The 19,116-nt window shown below is 37.5% G+C and overlaps 1 protein-coding gene across 12 annotated transcripts in view; it reads right to left on the bottom strand.

Moving 5' to 3' along the window:
* The window catches only part of PARD3 (par-3 family cell polarity regulator), a 627,608-nt gene that overhangs the window by 113,038 nt on the left and 495,454 nt on the right, over positions 1 to 19,116 (bottom strand). For 9 of the 12 annotated variants that reach the window (XM_039524331.1, XM_039524332.1, XM_039524326.1 and 6 more), the window contains one exon: positions 14,057 to 14,314. The exons of 2 other annotated variants lie outside the window; for them this stretch is intronic. In XM_039524331.1, coding sequence (XP_039380265.1) covers positions 14,057 to 14,314 — 258 coding nt within the window. Of the gene's footprint in view, positions 1 to 14,056; positions 14,315 to 15,098; positions 15,130 to 19,116 lie in introns of those variants that run through there. One more of the 12 variants, XM_039524337.1, reaches the window with a different exon arrangement.

Raw genomic sequence — 19,116 nt, 5'->3', positions numbered from 1 at the left:
AAACAAGCCACATGGCTAAGTGTAACTATGAAATATGTATGAACAAAATATTTATTTTATGGAAATGCATAGAAATGTTGCATGTAAATAGTGAATTATAATTTTGCAAGGTGGCCCTTATCCTGAGTTATTTACACAATCCTTCAAATCCTGTATAATCTTGATTCTTAAATTTCATGTTTCTGATGTTATAGAGTGATATATTAAACAGATGTACATATTTTTGTTTCTATCTCAATATACACATACACACACACTTTATATACATTGCATACACACACAATATATTATATACATGATGGAGGCAGCATTGAGTATGGTAAGGAGTATTAAAAATGTAAATCTGAAGCCCAAAGAAGCAAGATTATTTCTAATGTTGAATGCTGTCTAGGTTCTACCTATTGTCCTATTCAATTCTGATGTCCTAAGCTGCAGCAATTTTACCCACCATCAAAAATGGTACAACTAATGAAAGCTAATGAAATTCAGTCTACTCAAATTATTCAATGTGGCTTTAGAAGACAGGCTACAATTTAGCTCTGACCATCTAAGCAAGACCTAGCGAACATTTTTTGAAATTCAATTTAGACTGGATTGAGGTAAATCATCATGCATATTAAAAGAAACACATGATCCTGCTCTAAATCATGTGCATGCCTGGTACAGACATCAACTGCATTCACTAAGTGTAGTCTTTTTATGAGTGAGAGATGAGTAAAGTAAATTATCAAAATACGACGAATCTGGCTCCTCCAGATCCACCACCACCAAAACCAGTAAGAGTCCCAGTCTGCCTGGTAGTTTTATCTTTCCTGTCCCACTGAATTTTGTTGTTGGCACGTAACAAGTGATTGGTAGGGTTAAAACCTGCATTTAAGGCTCCTTGTAGTCTATGTAGTAAGATTTTCCATCAGGAAGAAAGCAGTGTAACTCCACTGAAAACAGCAGCACTAATGCATTTTCTAAACTAGAAGTTACTTGTGTTCAGAGTGTGGTCATGTAGGTGCCAATCCCACAACCCTTACTCACGTGAATAGTCCTGCTGAAGTCTATTCTATACAGTATAGATTTTTATATTCTGCTCCTCACGTTAGTATCTGAGCACCTTTAGTAGAGAATTAAGCAACGTGATCTATCATGTGTTGTTTGTTCTCTTAACCCCTCCCCAGAGGGAGAAGCATTTGGAGTGTCGTGTCTTGTTTTGGTAGGGTGCTGGTGTTGTGGGGTTTTTTTGTTTGTTTAATATACCTATTGGTATCTATGTCTTTATGCTAGAGAAAGCAGGTCAAATAAACACTCATTGCACTTGGAGTGGAAAGTGGTGAGTTTTGGGATAGTCCTTTGTTCCTGGGGAAGTTCATTCCACAGTCTCCTCACCCCCAGAGAAGGTTCTGCCTCTTGCAGAGATGAGCTAGATTCTTATTTTTGAGAGTTTCATTGTGCCAGAAGAATGGAACTAGCTCTTTTGACTAGGGCTTCTTCCACTGAAATGCCCTTTCAATTCTGGTGCTCCAAGTTACTACCCACTCTCATCATTCAAATTCCTTGAGATTCACTTCTGATGTGGGGCTTATGCAAAGTGAATCAGTAGTAATTTTTTTAAAAATCCAAATTAGTTCCAATTGAACCATAAATATCTGCAGATGCCTAACTCAGTAACTGTGTGATCTTATTGCTTTAAAGACTACTCCTAATCTCACCCCCACGACCTCCCTAATGTTTGTTACCCTCACCCACTGCATCACACCCAAACTGCAATTGTAAACTCATAAGGGCTGAAGTCATTTCTTTCTATTGGTACTCAAGCACCTTGCACACATCTGAGTGCTGTAGTAGTGATAATAATAAATGATTGTAGAACAAATACTTTTCTGAGTCAATGTTCTGGCATCATCTTCAGTCTATAGCCCAAGAATGTTTCCAAATTACAGAGGAATGTGATTCACTATTAGTAGGGCATAAAAAATGAAATGTCCTTAATTTTCAGAACATATGTAAGAAAATTTTCACATTATCAGATGCACAGAATGAAAGAAAACGTATTAAAAGCAAATGCATGAAAAATTGTTTTTACAGCAGAGAGATCTTAGCTTTAAGTACAGTTTAAAAAAAGTTAGATCAATTAGCAATCTGTGAATGTTAGAAACATCTTAACAGTGTCTCAGAGATGAAAGAGTATATCACAGAATGAGAAAAAGGGGGAAAATTAAATTATGTCTGCAGTCATAATGAATCAAAGCCCAGAAGGTGGTCTCCGAATCAGCAGGTTTTGATGAAATATTAAGGAAAATGATTGTAGAGGGAAAATGAATAAGCCTTTTTGATTTCTGCAACCTTTAAATCACACCTAGCTAATTAAATCAGACCAGATGCATTCCTTCCTTCCTTGAGGGGTATTTAGCTATCCTTGGGAAAGGGTGGGTTCATGTGACTACATTTTAGGAACTGTGCACGTAGTTGCTCTCAGGCAAATGGACAAAGTGCAACTTAAGAGGATACATAAAACAACACAGGGGAAACCCTTTTACTACTTTTATACTAGATTTATTATGCCAGTGATAAAGAAAATCAGACAGTTTTGTAGCGTTTTCTTTATGGCACATAATACCCAATGCCATATACTACAACTATTAGGTTACATGGGAGGCATGAGCTGCAAGTAAGAATAAACCACGTCTCAGTGCTATAGGCCAGAAATTAAGACTGGTATCTTCCATCTCCTCTGCTTGTTAGGTGAGGGTGCTGGATAGGAGGATTAGTCTCAGGTGCTCAATAGCAGGACTCTTTCTATAGGCACCATGTTCTTCTGCACTAATGGTTCAGTGTTTGGACGCAGGGGACATTTTTATTAAATAATGTATTTACAAGTGCTATATATTATTACAAAATCTATTAATATTAATTTACTAGATGGTTTATAACAATTAAAATGAAGCAAAACCTGTTCTTTTCATGTTTCTTTCAAATTAATTAATAATGTAACATGACATAAAACTGCATAAAATGATCGCCTACTGTACTCAATTGCTTATCAGTTACAAATATCTGCTCTATTAACTGTAAAAATGTTTCATATGTCCATAATCTAAGAAAGATCTGCATGCATGAGTCAAATACATCAGATTGAAAACCTATTTAAATGTCATTGGTATTTTAAGGGATGGAAAATAATTTTGTAGAGAGTAAGTACAACTGATGTTACAAGAACATTTTTCAGAAAATCATAATAATATAAAATAGATCATGTGAAAAACCTTTTAACTTCTAAACATCTCAATGTCTGAGCCATAAGAAACAAGATTTCAGTGTTCTTATATATAATCTTTTAGTTCTTAGAAAATTATGCCATCATTCACACTGTACCAATACAATACACTACTGGTTATACAGTTTGAGAAGGGGAAGAGTGGGAAGCATTATATCTTTCCAGACAAGAAAAAGTTAAACTGGGTCTTTAAGAAACTACTCAACGTCCAGGGCTGTCAATCTGGAACCTTTCACAAGCATTAAATTAGTCTACAAGATGTTAAAGGGCATTAAAAAAACCCACACAGTGATGTCATTTCCTTCCTAAAGGTTCCTGTACAGGACTCTTTTCCCCCTGACAAGACTGCATCACTTCCGTCAATCATGAAATACTCGGATCGGAAGCAGGATATGTTTTAGGTCACATAAACAAACAAGCCAGGCTATAAGAATAAACAGTGTGGTTAAATATAGTTTGTTTTACATGTAAAGAAGACTAATAATAAAATAACAGTGGGTCAAATTGAGTTTTCTAATTATAAGAACATTATAGACGTTAACTATTATACTACCTTTCACCTATTATCATCATCATATGTTATCTGTTAAGAAGTACCAGTGTACTGTACAAGATACACAAGGAGATACAGGCCCTGCTGTAAGTTACTTATAGTTTAAGGCCTCTGGATCCTGCAAATATTAACTACTGAGGGTAGATTATACTTTTCTGAGTGGTCCTGGTGAACCAAATTGGGTTACTTACGGGGCCCTCAATAGTGGGACTATAGGGAATGCCTAACCTATCCTTTAGAAGAAATATCCATGTACTAAATCAGAGCAGGTCTTTGGATGTAAGTATGAAGCAGTCACACACACGGTTACTCCTCCGAGGTAATTCATTTCATTTCTTTTTTTAAAATAGTACTCTTACCTCATCTCTTTCCTAAGCGCCTCACTGAAGGGTACGAATTAAACAGTAGTTCCCATCCTCCTCCTCAAGGCAATTCTTGTACTTCCTCAAACACTGTTCTAAAACTACTTCTTGTTTGTTGCAGTAGCGTACGCCCATTGTACTCAGAAGGGGTAAACGCATGGGACAAAAGTGTACAGTACTGTGTACATAGCGCAGGATGGTGAGAGAAAACACACTGTTGGATTTAGAGATTATCCAAAATCCTATCTTTGCTTCTTATGCATATTTAAAAGGGATATTTATAAAAGTTGATGAATCCAAAATTTGGCCTGTTTTATAAATTATGTGTAAAACTCAAATCAGCCTTAACTACAGAGCTACAAGTGGCATCTCTATAATACCCATTTTACCAACTGTCATCTTTAGCCAAGAAACTATAAACGTTCTAACATGAGTCCTGCAACAGAATTAAATTCAATTTTTCCCTAGTGAGCAGATAACTACTTTTCTTCATATGCAGAGCGTGTTCTCCCCTAGCTCTGCCCGTTTATTTCATTCTTATGATCAGGCAGCACACGGAAATATACAAAACCCTGCTTTCTAATGTGCTCAGAGTGCAAGGGTCTTGAGTACTTCACAAGAACAGAGTAGCCAGGCAGACTGGAGGGACAGCCAGAGGTATAACAGGAAACAAATTTGCTTTTTATTTGCTGAGGCTCATACTCAGCACAAAGAGAGGCATTTGTTAGTATTTTGTAAGTTTTTGGTTTTATTTGAAGGTTTACATGGCTTGTGAAAAGTTAGAGTGTAGGAAATTATATTCTTCAAGCACTTCCATTTCAAGTACTTAACAACTTTCTCCTCCCATCTTTGGAGCACTAATAATGCCCAAGAAAATCCAGGAAACATCTATTATGTCCTTTAGAGATTTTTTAAATCTGTGTATGTCCACTGTGAGTGTCTAGTGCAAATGGAGTGCCCTGTGCTATAACTATGTTGCACAACATCAGGCCCCAACTGCACATTTAGGTCAACAGGACTAGAAGGAAACAGATGTTAACAGCACCTAATGGGAAGAACATAACACTTCCTTAAAGAACTGAAAGGGCTATTGCTTTTCAAAAGCATTTTAAGGCTTTCAAAAAGCATTTACTATATTTTTTTCAACAAGAAAACCAGAAAGCTTCTACAGCACAGGTATGCTGGGTGGTAGAAAACTTTGTGTGCTCACTCTGTTGCTAGATAGTTCATTTGGTGGAATATATTTTATGATAATTACTACACAGCTGAAACAGCAGCTTTTTTTCTCCTTTATATCAAGTATTGCTTCACTCTAAAGAAAAACATTGTGCAAGTTTATTTTTATTAAACTGTGTCTTCTACAGCATGAAAAAAACCAAAAGCTGCTTTCTTCTTTCATATCTTGGCAACAGGATGTTGTCTTATTCCACTTTTGCATCTTGATTGTACACTTATACTGATGAAGAGTGACAAGTTTTGAATCTCTGCTGTGCTAACTATCTTGGCTCACCATAGAAAATAGTTGCACTTAAATAAATCATTTACAGAACTGAACAGAGTTATTGCTTACTTCTAGAAAATTATAACAACCTTTAGGTATAATAGCAACAAGGTGTACTTTTGGGTGGAACCCAGTTCACTTCCTGCTTTGTAACCTTCCATAGGAAGTTCATTTCTTTCTTATCTTGCCATACATTTTCCCACTGAAAACATTTCTAGAAGTACTAACTCATTCTGTTTTTGGAAAAACAACAAATAGCTGTCACTCTTTAGATTACAAATCAAGCCTGTTTGGAGAGGGAAGAAGCAAACATTCCAGGGTTTCAGTGAGGCTGTGGTAAATGTATAATTAAGTGGTTCTCACAACAGTGTCAGCACTTGGGATCTAGTCAGAGAGTATATAGAACATCTGAGTAATTAAAATGAATGTTTTGAATAGAGCTCACTGTAAATCTTCACCTCCCTCTCCCCTCCCAAATCATAACCCGAACACTGGATAGTGTCACAGCAAATACTCCTCACAATAGGGGCTCTACATAAATCCTCATGAATTTATATTAAAATTTGTTTTATAGTCCATCAAGATTCAAGAAGGAAAAAGGAAAGCAACCTAAGTCCCCAGAATACCAGTGCTATTAGTTTCTAATGGTCCCTAGATCCACAGGTCTATAAAACAGAAAACTATTTTTAGGCAGTCTAGAGGGTCGGGGTTGTTGGTTTATGGTGTTGGCAGTGGAAGAACAGGAATGCACTGATCTTCATGTAAAGTATGAGTGTAAGTGCTAAAATCAAATGGAATAGTAGTAGGCACAAAGGATCCCAGTGAGTCTCAAACCCCATTCACTAGCTGTCCGCAGTTCACCACAGTCACAAGAAGAATATGCCACAAGGAAGAGAAAGACGAGCCAAACATGCATGCCCCTCTTTTCTCAGGTATTAGTTTTAGTTTGGTGCATTGGACAGGTCTGACTGTTAGCTGTTCCCCACAATGCTGTCATTGAATTACCCAGGATAGGATGCATGCCATTCTTAAAAGCCCATTTTAATAGGAAATCAGAGTCGCATTTACATTAAGCCTCTTTTCACCACTCTGCCAGTGTAAAGGGGCCTTACAATGGGCATAAATGTAAGGCTCCTGTACATTGCCAGAGTGGTGAAAAGAGGCTTGCTGTAAATAAGAATAGGGCCCTGTGTTTTTGAGGTAACACTAATGAAAATATATGGATTTTAAAAAACATTATTTATACAGCACCACAAATGAATTATGGAGCCTTATGTATAAATAAAACGGACAGATCCCTGCTCTGAAAAGCTTACAGTATAAAGGCCCGATTCTGTCACCCTCACTGACATGAAGGGGTACCTTTATTCTGCAAGTAGCCCCATTAAAACTCATCTCAGTGTAGCTACTTGTGGAGTAAGGCACTACTGAACAAGAATAATTGTGGAGAATCAAGCTATAAGACAGACCGTCCATAGGAAGGATGGCAATAAACAAAGGTTGGGTGGGATAGGCGCTACTCATAGCCTTATTCAACCCAGGTAGTTAACAGTTTAAAATGTCATTGGTTAGGTGGCTTATATTACCTTAGTCTTTCATTTCATTGCAATGCTCCTATACTAGCACCTCAGAGCAAATGAAAGAACTGTCATAACTCTTTTTGTGTAAGAGAAAATCTTGGCACTTACAGGATGTGTCATCCTGTGTAATAACTCATATCTTCATCTATTATGGGTATGGCAGTAAGCTTAGATTTATATGTGTGAATGGATACCTCAGACTTTAAAGAAAATTCCTATGACTGACATTACTAATAAAGGAGAAGTTTAATATAACAGTATGGGTGTCTTGGTTTTTTTAACAAATATTTATCCTGGCATTACTATATAATATTTCATAGCTTTTGTGACCTACTGGGCTATTACAGAGAATTATTTCACATAGGCCAGAAAGAATGAGTATGTTTATTCTACTCTTTTTGATATATTTTGAAATTATATTAGAATGTGTCTTGCTACTCTGAAGAATTCATTATTCCCACCTCAAGTTAAGCAGAACACTACTGAACAAATACTTAACATCTAAATAAAACGCTCTCTCTCATCTGTAAGAGCAGCAAATAAAAATTTGTAGTGTGACCTTAAATTTTTAAAACAGCAGTTGCCTTTTAGCACTAAACAGATGATAGCTGAGGGAACTGTTGTTTTTGTTTTTTGTTTTTTCAGTCCCCAAATATTTCTTTGACATAACTTGATTCCAGTTTTGATGGAAAAGAAACCAGTTCATAGAGGTCTCTTCTTCTAAAATGGGCATTTTTCTTTTTAATGGTCGAATGCATGCAAAAAGCATATGATTATGGTATTTATTTTTCCATTAAAGTGTCCTCACTGAGTTGGGGGAGTCAAGCCTACTATTTTCAAGCTATTTAGATTTGCGGCAGCACAGTGCCTATTTTATTTCAATTATGTTTGAGGACAATGCACTCTTGGTGGGAAATGATTACATGGCGACAGCCAGTAAATGCCCATTAGGAGCTGTCTTTCTACTATGGACTTTCCAACTATGGATGTTAGGTGATAGCAATAAAAACTTGATTGTATAGCATCATTGTCATCTACATGAAAAAAAATATTGATCAGCAGTCCATGTTTTCTTCTGCATGATGTAAAACATACTAACACACATTTCTCAGCTAACCCAAAAGTCATATCTACAGGAATGCAATTCACAAGACACCCTTTTGGTCCAGTCATGTAAAATAAACATGCCTCATGAACTCCATCACATTTCTTTCTTTTTAATGTCTAAAGTGAAGAGATGATGCATTTAAACAAAATCTTAGCAGCACAAACTGTCTGTGCAAATCATTAGAACACAGAATGGAACTAATATAGCGAAGACAACTAATATACTTAGAGCTGAACTGATAACCAAGCCCTCAAACTGCCTAGTTTTTGTTACAGTTTCAATATTCGTCATTCTCGGAACATATAAATTCCTCCTCTGTTAAGAAAATAATCTCTGTAATTCCTAGAGATTGATTTGGAAAACATGTTTAGTGCTACAGAAGACAATCTGATATGACTAGAATTATTAAGATTTAAAATGGGTTTTGAAAATCACTGAGGCTTGTTATCTACCTACATTACTGCAGGCTTGAAATCTGCAAGGATTTCATAAAAGCTCAAAATGAAGAACGTCACAATGTCAAACTATATATATGAATTGCTTGATGGTACCTTCTTTATAAAAGAACCACCTTATAGTACCCATCACTGATTTATTTTCCTCTAACCTCAGTTAAATTCTGCATACAGAAGTATTTCTGAAGCAATCTGAAATCCCATTGGGATGCTGGAACAATTTGTATAGTGGGGGTGCTGAGAGCCATTGAACCAAACTGTAAACCCTGTATCTGATGGAAACCACTTCAAGCCAGGGGGTGTGGCAGCATCCCCAGCACCCCTAATTCCAACCTCTATGACTCCCATATGGAAATTTACTAAGGAAAAAGTCCTAGAGAAGGTGCTCATAAATTCTATTGTATAGAATTCTTGTAGTCAAAACTGGCATGATTGAAGTTGTAGTTAGGCAATTGGTGACAGGGGATGGATCACTTGATGATCACCTGTTCTGTTCATTCCCTCTGGGCCACCTGACATTGGCCACTGTTGGAAGACGGGATACTGGACTAAATGGACCTTTGGTCTGACCCAGTATGGCCATTCTTATGTTCTAACTTTTGCATGAGAATTGACCACAATATTCTCTCTATCCCCAGTTAGTAAGCAAACACCTCTCTCTCTTTTTATTTACTTTGACATTATACACATCATTTTTATTTACATTTTGGGAAATGTGTGGATCGATGCTTTCAGGAACAATTTTTTTTTTTGTCTTTTCAATGTATTGCAGAAATTTGTCAAACATTGTAACAGTTCTCATGACATTAAAAAAAATCTGAGCACCCCCCACTCAGCAGGGGAAAAATGGATTTTTGGTAGCATGCTGATTAGAAATATTAGGATGCAAAAGAAGTTTTGGGACATTTTTTTGTTTGACAGTTTACAAGGACAACACCTCAGTCATATCCATAGATGCTATTGTTATGGCATTCTTACACTTAACACAGAAACCTGCTTTCACAAGATCATAATGAGCAGCTGTATGTTTATATGCTTTATCTACTGCTTGTTAACATTCAGATAGCATGACAGTTAAGGTTACGTAACTTGATGGCTAGTCTTGATGAAAATAAAAGTTGTCTCAGGATATTACAGAAAAACAAACCCTGACCATAGCCTCACAATTAGACACAATAGTTCTGTTGTAAGTTAAGGAAAGATTTGACATAAGTTCTGAACAACAGTATGCAAGCTATTCTGGAGACATTTTGTTTACAGGTTTCTTCACAGGAAAATTCAAATAACCTTTCAAACATATTTAAATGTCAAATTTTGTTTGGCACTAAACACAAACCTGTATAGAAATAAAATGTTCCAACTACACCACCCCACTTTTAACATAAACTGAACATTTCAGGGATGCTATTAGAACCATCTAATGGCAATCCACCAGATCATCTACTGAGGAAATACTATTTTTATTTTTTTCTTTTAACACCTACAATGGCTGATAGCTGCTTTCCAAAGAGAAAGGAAAAGACGGTCTCTATTTAGGAGAACTTACATATTTAAAGACAGATAGGGTAGGGCAAATGGGTACAACTTATAATCAAAATGGTGATTCGTCACATCATTGTGCTATAAGTTTATGTCAACACTAATATAAGCAACATGTTTAGGATGTAAATACTATTCCTAATTACTTCTCAAAATTAGCCATTATGAGTCATCAAATTCCCTGTGGGCATCATGAGAAGTGGGTTATCAGGATAAATTTGATGGCTGAGAGGTTAGAGACCTTGTAAACAAGCTTAGGAAGGGGCAGTCAATACATAGGAGATGGCACAGAAAAAGGCATGGAGATATTTGTGTGGGGAAATGACAAAAAGCAGATGAGGCTGGCATCACTGGTGAAGAGGAGGCAGTGGGGGCAATCAGAAACAAGATGAGGGCAGATGAATAAGAGGGGCAACGTTATTCAGGGCTTGGAAGATGGTGACTAGAAACTAGCAGGTTGATACAGTGCTGAGGGACATGTTAAGGTAACACACAACCTGAGGGTCAAAGAATGTCTTTTATAAATAGCTGGCCAGGAGACTCTGCCCTTTTTTGGATAATGACCTAAAGGTGAATTAGAATTTCAATATTCCCAGGCCAGACTACTGTAACATGAACTGCCTGGAGATACCATAAAGGCCATCAAGAAGATAAAGATGGTGAAGCAGGCAGCAACCCACATGCTAAAGAAGATATGCACACACAATGCACGATTATGAACATACCACACCCATCTCCAGACTACAACTAGCCGAAGACTCTAGTTTCTGGCAAGAGCTTTCTCTGAGCCTCTGTGGGAAAATTAACACAGTTAAGATGAATGTCTTATCTAGATTGTCGTACATTTTCAGAAGGCTACCCGTCATCATCTCACCATCCTATTTTAAAGGATTTAGTAAGATTATCAAGACCTTCATATGGGGCCCAGAACAGTGCCCCATAATATCTTGGTGGATGCCTCAACTCTCCTTTGATAGAGGCAGGAGATCCAGGAGTCTGAAGCAGCTCTATCATGTCCCAGGCCTCCACTGGTTCCAACACAACTGAATATTAAATCAATTCAAGATCCTGATCTTCCTTCACAAAGTCCTAACCAGACTGGGACCCACCCCAGTAATCTCAAAGACGTCTCTCACCTCTGTGCCCAAGAGCGGCAGCTGCATTCAAACAGGGTTTTCATCTGTCAGAGACGAAGCTCTTGCAAGGGTCAGATGCCAAGCTCTCTCAGCTAGGACCCATGGCCACAGGTTAAACTTTGATAGGAGATTAAGCTGAGCATGAGCCTCTCAGACTTGCTGCAATACCCATATTTTAATGAAGGTACTTTCCAACTCTATTTGGAGTTTGATTTCTATTAAGAAGAGGGAGGAGAGAGTGGAGAGCTAGGGTCCTGATGGAGAGTATTCCATGTGCTAGACAAGTTTGTATCCTAGAGCCCAGATACTAACTACTGTGATGGGCACTTTACAAATATGATTCTCTTTTCATTTCAACTGTTCAATTTTTCCCAAGTTTCATTCTTGCTAGGTTTCCTGTCATCCTTGTCTTTAGTGAATCCTGCTTCCTCACTGCCCTGTTTTCACGAAGTCATTTGTTGCTTTTTCTCAATTTTGATGGGTCTTCCCTTTTCTCGTGGCATGATCCAATAGTCCTTAATGAAGTCCTCAGTACTTTCTGGACTTCAATAACTAACCGCTTGAAGGTGCAAACAAGAGACTAGTGTGCTCTTCAATTCTGCCTTCTTGATTATCACCACAGTCCAACAATATCCCAGCCATAACTTCACTTTTGCTCTCTCTCACTGTTCTTGATCTTTCATCAGCGATCCCACATAGTTAGCTAGGTCAGGCAGGTCTTACTTTTCTCCCTGCCAAGTTTTCATCAAAGATAACTCTTTTTCTTCATGTGACATTGATGCTATTCAACTCAGGCATGGAACAGTGCCTTTGGTCTAACAAAAACAGTTGTAAAAGTCAGTGTGGCAACCATACTATCCAACCAGACTATCTTGATTTTCAAGGTCACTAAAAGTGATGTGATTTCTGGCACCTAATTATATTGCCATCAGTCAATACAGGGATAAGTAAAAAGGAAGAAGGCATGTAAAACTCCAAGCCTAAAGGTGAAACAGTATTTGTTAAGATCCATATGTTTTCCAACTTAAAAAAAAGTTGTATATTCAGACTGTATTTATTATAAACAATTTTATTTTATGCACAAAAAAGGCCCTACACCATGCATATTTGCTAAGCAATTTAGAAAACCAGAGTGATCAAAAAAGGAAAGGCAGCCATATGTTACTGAATGTTAGTAAAAATGTTTGGCAAAGTCCACCTGAAATTTCATTAGTTCTCAATATCTGATGGTGTATTTTTCTGTTATAATGTACATATTTCTGCCATGATGAAGGCCCCCTTTAAAAAAATATTTCCCACTCGGTCCAGCTGAGGGTTACCTATAACAGTTTCCATCCCTCTATTCAAAATAGCTCTAAACAATCAGCTAAACTATAGGTGAGAGCTACATCCCCTTGAGGTGAAATGCTACATCATCACTGGCACCATGGGAATTTAATGTCTGTTGGTTTTAAGTGAAATATGCAAATTTAAAGTCCAATTCTGATGTAGGTTACAGACCTCAAATACATGTAACCAGGAGAAATGGTTTCATTTGGGTTATTGTAAATGTGGCAGCATTGATCTTTTGAGAGGAAAGGTGGAGGGGGGGGGGTGTGCTCCATGAGCTAAAATGTATCTGCGATGAATCTATATATTCTATTGAATTACCAATGTCTTCTGTACTAGGAATTTAAAATTATTTTTTGCAAATTGTAGAAAATACAAAGCTACCAAGCCAGGAATATGAACGAGAGGGGCATTTCTTAGTCATTTAATAATCAGAGCTGTGTGAACTTTGCCACGTTTGGTCTACAGAAGTTTAGACAATTTTTGACAGTTCTTGATTGTGGAATTTGGCGTCCCAATTTTTGCTGCAAATTTTCAGGTGAATTCAAGTCTCAGCCAAAACAGAGTAGAGTTGAACCTGATTTTGAAATGACGCAATGCAAAACTGACAAATATAGCTTAGTTTGGCCACCAAAACGAACAAACAGCTCCCCCCATGACCACCAAACAGCCACACACAAATTTCTCCCCACCAGAGTCAGTGGTAAGGAAGTTGGCCCAAAGCCAGCCCTAGTTCACTTACTTGGCCTAGGTTTTCTCAAAAAGTTCACACAGCTGGGCGGAGGTTCAGATTTGCAATAAAATCAGAATCCAGGTAAGCTTTGCCAGGCTTTTGGTCTCATTACAAGAGTTTTGCACATCTCAAATAATTGCTCCAAACAGAATTCAGAATTGTCATTGTCCTCCAATCACATTAGCAAGACTTCTGATAATTAAACCAGAGGCTGTTACAAGTTTGACTGTAATTTGAATTATACTAAATAGTGAATCTTGGGTCCAAAACCATTTAAAGAATGAGATGAAATGTTAGAATCATTACAAAAGCTTGTGTTTCTTATTCCATTATGACTTGATTTGTGTTAATTCAATATTTTTCTACATAAAGGCTTTTTAAAAGCCATTAATAAAATGCAGCTCTGGCTTTTACAGTAATGAACAGTACTCCTATGGCAAAAACATCATGAAGCTGAATTTTGAAATATAGTATTGACTGATGTCTGGTGCCTACCTGTCTACAGGTGAAGACTTTGAATTTCTTGGTTTCTTCACTTGGGCATATAACGCTTCAACTGTCTGTCCTTCCCTGGGGCTCTGTGGCCTGGTGTTCAAAGTCATTGCGCCACTATTTGAGGAAGAGTCATATGAAGCCATTCCAGTATACACTGGGTCAGCCTCACATCCAAATGTCCGGTTAAAATCTTGGATCTCGGCATAGTCACGTTCGCGAGCTTGTTTCTCTCGAAATTCCCGAGTTTTAGCTTGAATTCTGCAAAATAAAAACAAGGCTGAAACTGAGTTTTTAAAAAATAACTCATGTGAAAATACTTTTATTCACAATAATATATTTCTTTCAACACAACGTTTTTCCCTCACTAACTAGCAGGCACTTTAGAGCAATATTACAGACACATCCTGTACATTCAAGTGTTTTCAATTTCAGTCTATGGGCTGGTCTACATGGGGACAACTCAGGCTATGTCTATATGGCCCTGCAGTTCCGACTACAGGGGTGTGAATTGAAGTGGGTGCTAATGTGCTGCGCTGTAACTCCCCTGTGTGGATGCTGTGGATGTGAACTAAAAGACATCTAAGTTCATGTTAATATAGCTCTGTTTAAACAGGAATACATTAACCCAAACTAGCTACCTTCTAGTTTGCATTTGTAGAGTCCATACAGGGGAGTTACAGCGCAGCATGCTAGTGCATGTTGCAGTTCACTTCCCCTGTAGTCAGAACTGGGGGGTCATGTAGACAAGCACTCAGAAAAGTTCATCTGAATTAACTAAATGTGGGAATTATATATGCCAAGGGTGGGGAGGGGCAGGTTTCATTCCTCTTTAACTCCATAGATGTTTGGTGAAAGCACCCATTCTTCACACAAAATAACTGCCTGTCCCCATACCTCTCTTCCCAGCCGGTGCTATCCACTCTTTTAGGTAGGAGTCACCTGCTTACAATCCACTCACCTATCCTAACGTTGTCATGGAAGGTTTGTGCAGGCTCAGTCTGTTCTTTCAAGTGGTCTTTCCAGTACTAGATATTGCAATAAGACTCTACACTCAATTTCACTTTGGAGTGAATCTGGACTCCAATAGATTTTATGGCATACAAATAAAAAGCAATAGGTTGTGATTTTCAGTTAAGAAAAAACAAAAAATACACACAAGTGCAACATGATCAAGTGAACATTACCAGAGCAAGTTAACTTTTGTAATTCATTCATTTTTTGAAAGTTTTACTTTGAAATTTAATGTTTGTATTAATATTAGGGTTTTTTTTCCATTTGATTTTAATGAAAACAGAAAATCTAGAGGCAATCAGCTTCCAATACATCTAAAGGACACCCAGAGTGTTAAGGGCACTTTTTACTGAAATGATTCAATCTCCTCTTTTCAAATGCTCCTAATTTTTCTCAGATTAAACATATTTTTCAAATAAGCAAAGGAACTAGTTCTCCACGAGAATTATGTCCAAAACAAGTTTCAAACTTCCACAGTTTTTGCAGTATGCCTGTTAAAAAATAGTGTGATTACAACTTGTTACACAGTGGGGAAAAGACATATTTTTCACTGTCCCATAATTCAAAGAATAGGTGGTTGTGATTCAAATTGTTTGCAACCTTAACTATACTGGGTTCTATCTAAAATACACATGGTATAAACACAAGGGACCAAAGCCTGGAAAAGGCCTGCTTTAGCTGAAGATTTCATTTCTATTTTGAAGTTCTATGTTAATTGTATTTTGGGGACTTCTGTAACATTTGTTGATATTACTGCTATCTGAACAGAAAAATAAATAAGGGAGGTCAGGTACTGGTAGGTTCTGGCATTTTATTTGCAGTTTCAAGAGCCATCGTTTCATCACATCCTAGAAGCTTTAGTTGATATTGCCTTGACTGAAAAAATATTTCGAATATTGCAGGCAGCCAACCTTTTAGTGCATGAAAATTGACAATTTAACTATAAATGTCATGAACTAAAATGTGTATTGGTCAGTCCAAACTATGCCTGATATGATTTTTACATGTGATAATTATGAATCATTCCTACCCAACTGGTGAGATCATCCCTAATGTTACAATGAATATCACATTGCCATTCTGGTGAATTTAGCCATGGTTTGCCCATGAATATCACATAGCCATCTACATCCTGGCAAGATGTACTTTGTAAAGTTTCATCTCTTCTTAATGATAGTCCGCCATTCATCTGTTCAGTCTGCCATTCATCTGTTCAGTCTGCCATTCATATGGTCATGGGCCATTCATGTTTTTGCAGCAATGAAGTAGCATAGTTCACATAACCACCTATGGTTCAACAGTGTTTATCCCTTTGCCTGTGGCTGAGGAGTGATAAAGTCAGGTGTTATGCCAGTAATTATGGTAGTATCCAGACTAGTTTGTAGAATATTACCAATCATTAATTAGTAACGCATATCCTATTATTCATATATAGAATTATAGGATCAGTAGGGTCCGCACGGTCCTAAATTTAATCTAAATATGCTATGCTGTAGCTTGAACCCACTGCCTCTTGTCCTGCCCTCTTTGGCAAAAGAGAACAACCTTTATCCATCTTTTAATACACAAAGTTAAAAATTAGATTCAAGCCTGAATACCATATAAACTGAAGCAGCAGTTTTACTGTGAATTATACCCTAAGTATTCAATTGCCATTTACAATCAGTAATGTTTAACACACAGCATAATTCTAAGGTTAAAGTTTTGGGAGGCTCCTTTCTACTGACCCACAAAATGTTTTTTAAATTACTTTTCTGTGCTTTAAGATTGAATAAAAAAACCAGGCCTACTATACACACTGCTATCACTTGCAGATGTTAAAAATGTATCCAGTCTTGTTTAAACAACACATTTTTTAAATAATGTTTAAAATACTGTTTTGGCTTACAGTCTTCTTTGGGACACAGTATGTTTTAACATTATTTTATGTCTGCAAATCTAAAGGAATCCTATGACAAGAACAAAATATTTAAACACATTTTCACAAAGAATGCTGGCTATTGCCCCAAAGGACGCTTTGTGCTACAATGTCTATGATTTAAACCACTCTGAACTCTGAAATGTCTTTATGCACATGGGGCTAAATAACCAGCTCTAGACGTTAATGCTTCAACAGGCTTTTTAAATTTTGTAAAAACTTTTTGGTTTCTTGCTTCATATATGAGCTCGCCACTCACCTGATTTCTATGCATTTCATTAAATAAAATATACATACGGCAAATTTAGATTACAGCATTTTGGAAGGGATTCAAATATGTATGTGCATGTATACATTAATGAAAACATACAGTGCAGCAGGGGCTAGAGCCGAGCAGTCGCTAACATTGTTTCATCCCCACCAATGTTTCTCACTCCTGCTATTTAAATCCTGCCTTAGGAGAAGAGACGGACCATCATGCAGCAGTTCTGTGATGTGGATATATGTCCAAAAGATAGTAGACTGACAACTGCTGAATGTAATTTACTTACGACATGGAACAATAAAAATGCCTGTGTCTGGCATTTTAAATCAGTTAATTCTGAGGATTTAGGGCCTGCCTACAGATTTCTAATGGATTTAACAATAATAATAAAAATAATGCTTAGCATTTATATAATCCTTTTCATCTTCAAGGCATTTTGCAAACACTGAATATTTTTCCCGTGTTAAAAAGCATCTGAACTTTTATATTAAAAACCACAAAAAGTTTCTAAGCCCATTTGGTTGTAAAGATGGGCTTGAAAATGTCAACTGATCCACTGCTGTATTTCTGAGGCGGCAGACAATCTGAAACCACAGCATGGGGAAAGGTGTGAACTTTTTCAATATACATCTGTGGGGCATTAACTTCAAAGGCTAATGATGACCGCTTAAATGACAACACTATTAGCCACAGAACTTCATATAACTGTACGAAGAACTTTCCACTAACAAGCTGATCCACTGACACCAGACAATCTATCATCTCTTGATTTTATGTTCATTTGAAATGATATTTCACAGAAATAAAGGCCCCTAATCCAGCTACCAAGCCACCACAGCACATGGTTAATAAGTGGATAACCACCAATGAACCCTAGGCTTGCACAACTCTTGTTAGAGGCCTACTCTGGCACACTCACGGCTTCCTGCAAGTCACTGGGCACATGGTTATTTTGTTGTGTAGATGTGCACCTCTCACTATACCACTGTAACTGGTAATCTAGTTCTCCTGCTCTCCATAACTAGTATGGATACATATTCTGTAAGTACCACTGTTTATGACTCCTGGGACTCTATTTATTCCCTGTACTTAAGTCAGAAATCTTATCTGACTATGTCACCTGGAAGCTGAAAGCAGGTTTACAATTACACTATAGTTCAGATAGCTCTGACCTGGCCATCAGCCCCCATCTCTATTATGGAGGAATAGACAATACACTTTGCCCAAAAGGAATTATCAAGATCTTTCTTTCTAGAGTGAGGAGACCATTCCAGCCAGTTTGAAATTTGCCAAATGAAGCCAAAGGGAGTATCAGCACATCTCTGATCACATTGCTGAGAATGAGATCCAGCAGACTAGATGACCCTTGTGGTCTCTTCTAACCCTATGGTTCTATGATTCTATGATCGTTCGGCAGCACCGAAAAAAAAATGCATGAAGGTGTAGTACAATTAAGAGAAGGATTTGAATAACATCTCCAGCAACCACAGACAATCTGTTCAAGAGACTGGACTGAGTGCTTCCCATGTCAGGAAATTGAATTTGTGGACAGTAGAAAACTCAAACCTGAGATACCAGCAGATGAGAGTCAAGGTCGATAAGCTGGTCAGGCCACTGGAGGAGGAAAATCCTAACTCAAGTATTGGCTAGGAGTAAATTTTCCAAGAGTACCTAGGGCAACCTAAATCCTATTTGTGGGACTTTTTAAATTAGTGATTTAGGCATTTTGGAAACTCTACCCTATGTCTTCATTAATGGGCAGTGTGGGAGTACAGTTTGTGGCAAGCACACAGCAGGCTGAGAGGGAGACTGTAATGAACCACTGTAATGAACAAGCACCCAGGGCATAAGCACTAGATCTGTTGT

This window comes from Mauremys reevesii, linkage group 2, assembly GCF_016161935.1.
Source record: "Mauremys reevesii isolate NIE-2019 linkage group 2, ASM1616193v1, whole genome shotgun sequence".
Classification (NCBI taxonomy): Eukaryota; Metazoa; Chordata; order Testudines; family Geoemydidae; genus Mauremys; species Mauremys reevesii.
The sequence above is the reverse complement of the archived record's forward strand: the minus strand, read 5'-3'. Positions and strand labels throughout refer to the sequence as shown.